This window comes from Galeopterus variegatus, unplaced genomic scaffold, assembly GCF_000696425.1.
Source record: "Galeopterus variegatus unplaced genomic scaffold, G_variegatus-3.0.2 Scaffold2331, whole genome shotgun sequence".
Classification (NCBI taxonomy): Eukaryota; Metazoa; Chordata; class Mammalia; order Dermoptera; family Cynocephalidae; genus Galeopterus; species Galeopterus variegatus.
Window position 1 is genome coordinate 137648 of NW_007728442.1, and position 6951 is coordinate 144598.

The 6951-nt window shown below is 37.2% G+C and overlaps 1 protein-coding gene across 1 annotated transcript in view; it reads left to right on the forward strand.

Annotated features, from left to right (window-relative positions):
- The window catches only part of GPN1 (GPN-loop GTPase 1), a gene marked incomplete at its 5' end in the record, with an annotated part of 23152 nt that overhangs the window by 13953 nt on the left and 2248 nt on the right, over window positions 1-6951 (forward strand). Inside the window, 3 exons of the mRNA XM_008581339.1 lie at window positions 875-914; window positions 1910-2000; window positions 5747-5854. Coding sequence (XP_008579561.1) covers window positions 875-914; window positions 1910-2000; window positions 5747-5854 — 239 coding nt within the window. The remainder of the gene's footprint in view (window positions 1-874; window positions 915-1909; window positions 2001-5746; window positions 5855-6951) is intronic.

Below are 6951 nucleotides of genomic sequence, written 5' to 3' on the forward strand. Positions count from 1 at the left end.
CCATTGCCGGTCACAAAAAAAAAAAAAAAAAAAAAAAAAAAAAAGAACAGGCAGCAGGCTGGATTCGGCATAAGGTTGTTGTGAGGATTATTTGAGAAAATATGTGTAAAGCACGTAGCACAATTGCTGACATATAATAAGAACATTTCATAGTAAATGGTTGTTGTAACTATTGTCATTCTTTGTATAGGAATTCCATTAACCTAAAGGGAAGTGGAGTCAGAGCACCTGTACACTCTCCTTAAGCCAATGGCTTGACAAGCATGCTCCTTTGGCTTCATATTTTGCACAATCCTAACAACCACATTGTGATTTTCAGACACATTATTTTGATTTTGATTTTGATTCATCAGAGAGGATTTTTTTGTGTTATCAAAGCCTCAGGATAGACTCTTTTCTGTATCCTTTCATTGTTGTTGCTCAAGGAAACCACATAGTTATATATTGGACTTCCTGAGCTCAACAGACCTATCTTCTTTTACTCATCTCAAATGTTTATTTCAAGTGAATGATGAGCTCCTCAGTCATGGTCTCTCCAGTGCTAATCTTCCTAGCTCAGCAGTCAGGATTTTGTCTCTTTCCTGGTTTTAAGGTGGGGGCAGGCACCTTGGCTTTTATTTTATTTTAGTTTTTTGGGGGTTTTTTGGTGGCTGGTTGGTACAGGGATCTGAACCCTTGACCTTGGTGTTCCAAACACCTTGGCTTTTAATTTCATAGGTGTCGACTCTGTCAGTGACTGAGACTTGTTAACATCTAATATTTGGTGAAGTAAGATCTTTTAATATTGTCAGAGTCTTAGGAAAATAGAAGTGATGGGGTGGGGTGGGCCGGATAGATTTAAGCAAAGGAATTTAGGAAGTGTTTCTCTTTCTAGGGAGTATCGTCCTGAATATGAACGTTTGAAGAAATCACTGGTAAGAAAGGCTGTTTATATATTTTAGGGCTATTAAAAAAAACAGCCTCAATCCTGATGATATAAATGCTTTTGTTTGTCTATCAGTGTATCTTTTATTTAATTTAATTTTTTCCAGCTTTATTGAGTTATAATTAACTAATAAAATTACAATGTATCTTCTATGTACTTAATTTAAATTTGTAAATTTGTATTGATGTACTACTATGTTGTCTGGTTGCAGAAAGATCCCTTATTTTTCTTCTCTTTGAATTTTAATTTTTAAAAATCAGATTTTTCCCATTATATGTACTAAACCCTTCTTATGCCCCACCTCCACTCCTACTCCAAGTTTAATTTAAAGGCTAGTTGTAGGGGCTGGCCTGTGGCTCACTTGGGAGAGTGTGGTGCTGATAACATCAAGGCCCAAGGCAACGGGTTCGGATCCCTATACAGGGATGGCCAGTTAGCTCACTTGAGAGAGCGTGGTGCTGACAACACCAAGTCAAGGGGTAAGATCCCCTTACCAGTCATCTTTAAAAATAAATAAATAAATAAAGGCTAGTTGTAGAATTTTGTTTAAGAATAGAAAGGTGGTTCACAGCTGTTATCCCAAATGAGAAAATGTTCTGCCCCTGTAGGCTACATTGGGTCCTTTATCACTGAGCTTTCCTGCCATGTCTACTTGAGGGTTCTTTTGATATTTTTGTCCAATTTCTGAATCCTCTAATTCAGTCTGCAGAGCCCTCCTGTCTAAACTTCTACTGTAACCTCAGCTTACACAACTCAGTGTTTCTGTCCTCATTTCAGTCTTCCCTTATCTGCCTCAATGTTTAGCCTCTACTACAGGGTACTTTAAAAGTTCATGGATAGATTTGTGGTACCTTTAATTCCATTTTTTCCACAAACTTGTTGAAGTACCCTTGTGTTTATATAACTCCTCATGTCCACTTAGAAGTCTGGGGTCTAATTTGAGGCTCCTTTTTGAATATGATGACATTTTCTCCATATATACAGGCTAGTGCACAGAGCCAACAGCAGAAAGAACAACTGGAACGCCTTCAGAAAGATATGGGCTCCGTAGCCTTGGACACGGGAACTGCAAAAGGTATCTGAGGGTCTTTTGGTGTTAGGAACTAAAAAGAGGGTACACTTATTTCCATTCAGCAGGAATATATTTATATATGAGAGAGGGATAAAGAGAAAAGGATAAAGGAAGTGTAGTTTTATATATATCATATATGTATATTTTATATGATTTGGAAAGACAAACACCTGAAAATTGTATACAACTATACCACTTTGGGTTCTTCCTTCAGGAAGTTTTTGCTTTACTTTGTCAAGATACTTGATGTCCGCTGTTACTTTTTTTATTAAACTTTTTAATCCCTCCTGCCCCACAATTTTGTTAGTTTATTTTGACCTAATTTCAGATTTAGAGAAAAGTTGCATAAATAATACAAAGAATTGCCATAGCTCTTCAGATTTCCAAAATGTTAACATTCTACCATAGTTACGTCTTCCTTTCTCCTTCCCTCCCTTTTTCCCTCTCTCTCTCCTTTCTCTCTCTCTTTCTGTATGTGGTATATATATGACTTTATATATTAGGTAAATATATATTATTTTTTCCTGAATCATTTAAGAGTAAGTTACAGATATGCTCCTCCTTTACCTTGAATACTTCAGTGTCTGTTTCCTGAAAATAAGGAAAAGATTTTATTTTATATAACCTGATTGCAGTTATCAAGAAATCGGGAAATTAACATTGACACAATACTATTATCTTATATATAGACCTTATTTGTATGTAGCCATTTGCCCTTTTAGAGCAGGAGAAAATCCTGGATATGCATTGCATTTAATTCTCATGTGTCTTAGTCTCCTTTGGTATGGAACAGTTCCTTAGTCTTTCTTTGTATTTCACGACGTTGACAATTTTTTTGTTTTTTGTTGGCTGGTAAGGGTGATCCAAACCCTTGACCTTGGTGTTATCAGCACCATGCTCTAACCAAGTGAGCTCACCAGCCAGCCCAACGTTGACATTTTTTAAGCATATAGGACAGTTATTTTATAGAATGTCATTCAGTTTGGGTTTTCCTGGTGTTTCCTCATGATTTGATTCAATTGATGAACTTTTGCCAGAACTTTATGGAAGTTTTGTTTTTTCAGCGCATCACATAGGCAAATGATGTTGATTTGTCCTATTACTGGTGATGTTAACTTTGATTACTTGCATAAAATGGTGTCTACCAGGTTTCCTCATTGTAAAGTTATTATTTTTCACTTAGTAATAAGAATTTTGTGGAGTGATGCTTTTAGAATATAGAAATAACCTTTAAGTTTTCAAATGTTCACCTATTAATTTTAATATCCATTGACATGGTAGGGATATTATTCATATATCTATGATACATGTTGCACATGTATTCTTCCTGTTTGTCAGTTGTTCTTTGACTTTGTTCATGGTGTTATTTTGCCATGCAAAAGTTTTTATTTTTTGTTTTGAAGCAGTCAGATTTACTTATCTTCTCTCTTACTGCATCTGTATTTTAAGTCATAGTTAGAAAGCCTTTACCTACACCTATGTTAAAGAGGAATTCACCCAGGTTTTATTGTAGTACTTATATGATTTTCTTTTCTAAGTTTAGATCCCTGATACATTTAGAGTTTATTCCTGGGTATGGTATGAGGTACAAATCTGTTATCTTTACATAAATAGTTGTACCCTCACTATTAAAAAGTCTACCTTTGCCTCGTGGTTTGAGATGCTATTTTCATAATATACTAAAGTTCCATGTGTACTTAGGTTTATTTCTGAACTTTCTATTTTATTTCACTGGACTATTTACTTATGGGCCTATATCATGTTGTTTTAAGTATGTAGAGGCTTTATCATATGTTTCAATATTTGCTAGTCCCCCCTGATACCTCTTAGTTATACTTCCCTAGCTATTCTTGCATGTTTCTTTTTCTACATGTACTTTAGTATGAACTTATCTAGCTCTCTAAAAGAGCTTTTTGGTATTTTTATTAGGATTATGTTATATTCATTATTTAATTTAGGAAGAACTGACATCTCTATGATGTTGAGTCTTCCTATCCAAGAACAAGGAATGTTTTTATATTTGTCAGGTCTACTTGTATCTTTTGAGAGTGTTTTAAAATTTTCTTCATGTAGGTTTTGCATAGTTTTGTTAAATTTATTCCCTGAATTCTTCGTTACTGTTGAAAATGGGATTTTTCTGAACCATTATATGTTCTACCTGATTTATGATTTTGTATATGAAGGCTTTTGACTTCCCTATATTAGTCTTTTTATCCTGCTACTTTACTGAATTTTTTTATTATTTGAGTTAGTTTTATCACTGACTCTACAGGGTTGATGCACATATCTAAATATACATACCCGCAACCGTCTACCCACACATTGATGTACTGCCCTCGACACGAGTGGGCATGTCTTTGCAGCTCAGTGGGATGCTGCAACCAAATTGGATATACTTTTTTTGATAATATGCTCCATTTTATTAAGTTATTTGAGTAATAAATTGGACATAATTTTATTCTTCTCATCAGCAACACTAGCATTTTTTTTTCTAGGACATCTTTCTTAAAGGAGTGAAGTTTCTGTTCATGAAAGCTATTGCTATATGTCTAGTAGAGAACAGCAAAGCTGGAAACTAGTTTACCAGTCAAGTGAACTTCCCTGTGTCATCCTTGTTGCACACCTCAGCAACACAAATTTCTGTGTGCCTTGGTCCTTTAGAATCAGTCATGAATATGTGAAATGACAAGTGTTAAATCTCTTGCTGCAAGGATCTGCTCAGCTCAGATAATCTGTTGGAGGTTGGGGGAGTTTCAGTAAATTTGAGGAAAATCACTACTAGTATAGTTGCATAATTCTTAGGCACAGAATGAAGCATTTACTGTCAGCACATTCTGTCATTGTTTCTCAGGGCCACAGGCCCCTTGAGATTTGTTCCCCTTGAGATTTGTGCCCCTTGATGTTGCTGCCTTTGGACCCTTATTCCCCACATGAACTTTCGCAAGCCTCATAGGTCCCTGAATGGAGAGAGGTAGTGTCTTCCTATGGCTTTAGGTTCTTATAAAACTAACCTCAGCAGGCTGAATATCCTGCCAGTAATTACTTGATTAGACTTTCTTCTGATTATTGGAACTCAGCCCTTACTAGTTTCCCTGAATAGGGAATTTTACTTCTTTGTTGTTTTTCGTTTTGTTTTGTTTCTGGTGGCTGGCCGGTATAGGGACCGAACCCTGGACCTTAGTGTTATCAACACCATGTTCTAACCAACTGAGCTAACCAGCCAGCTCAGGAATTTTACTTCTGTTATTATTTGATTTTCCCTTTTTTCCTCCTGCCTCCTTTTCTTGAATAATACCCTGGATCCTCTATTCTACATCATTCCACCCTGTGCTTTCTTCAGGCCCTCTCTGAACTTACATTTCCACCAGGAAACTTCCTTAGCACTCCACACTTTAACCCTGACTCATCAGCACTCTGGATCTGCTCAGATGTCTTTAGCCTTCGTAGGAAAAACCATAGCCTCTTCCAACTGTGAATTAGTAAAAATGAACCATGCTACTACTAAAAGCAAGCTTGTTGAAAATTATTTTCCTCAGCTTAAAAAATGGGACTCCTTGGGCTGTTGGGCTCATGAAAGAACTCTGTGAACTAAAGTATTGTAGAAATGTTAAGTAGTATTAACAATACATTTAGAAGAGGTTAAGATCCTGCATTTATATTCATCTTGCCAATTTATAATCATAGTTACTTATTGATTAAAAATCACCTTTTTGAGTAGGCATATGTACTGATAGGTGTTTTCACTGTAGATAGCTTATCTCCTGTGCTGGACCCTTCTCAATTGATCCTGACTCGAGGAACCTTGGATGAAGAGGATGAGGAAGCAGAGAGTGATACTGATGACATTGACCACAGAGGTGAGAGGTGGCTCATGAAAACAGCAGCTGCGAATCCTCACATCGTTTGTTCAGGAGTTTCTTATTGTTGACAGAAGACCTTAAGCATGCAGCCAGTAATAGGGGAGAGAGGAGATGGTAAAGGATACAGCACCAGGAAAGTTTCTTGTCCTGAGAGTTCCTGGCCTTCCTACTCAATGGTTAACATTGAGCTGATTACAGGCCTTTTATTGCTCTTGTGTCCTGTCTTCTTTAGGTCCTAACTCAGTCTGAGGAGTCAGGATTTTTGTTTGTTGTAGTTAGTGTTTTAAGAATACATAAATAAGTCTTAGCAAAGACTTAAGCCTGTCAGAAAGGACTATAACAGTGAGGATAGAATGACTCTGGAATCCCAAATTCGACTTGGCATAGTTTTATGGACTATGAACAGAATCTAATTCTTGAAACAGCCCCAGGATTTAAGTCTTAGATATGACCAAGAGCAAACCTCTCTTTACTCTTTAGCTTGGTGCTAACATGTAAACTGTTTCATTTAATCAGATTTATTGAGATGTAATTTAAGTGTGTAGCTTGATGAGTTTTAACAAATTTATACAGTCTTACAAACACAATTACAGTCAAGGTATAGAACACTTGTGTCACCCTGAAAAGTTCCCTCATGCCCTTTTATTCAGTCCCTTTTCTGAACACCTAGTTCCTGTCAACCACTGATTGATTTGTTCCTATAATCTTGCCATTTCCAGAATGTCGTATAAATGGAATCACAGTATTTAGCCTTTTGCATTTGACTGTTTTCGCTCAGTGTAATGCTTTTGTGATCTATGTTGTTGCATGTATCAATAGAATGTTCTTGGGGCCGGCCCGGTGGCGCACTGGATAGTGCGCCGCTTGGGAAGCGCGGCGGCGCTCCCGCCCGAGGGTTCGGATCCCACATACAGACCGGTTCCCGCTCACTGGCTGAGCGAGGTGCGGACGCAACACCGAGGGTTGCGATCCCGTTGCCGGTCCCGGTCCGGTATGGGCGCGACACTGAGGGTTGCGATCCATTGCCGGACACGAAAAAAGACAAAAAAAAAAAAAAAAAAAAAAGACATAAGGATAGAGAGAAAACTTTTTCT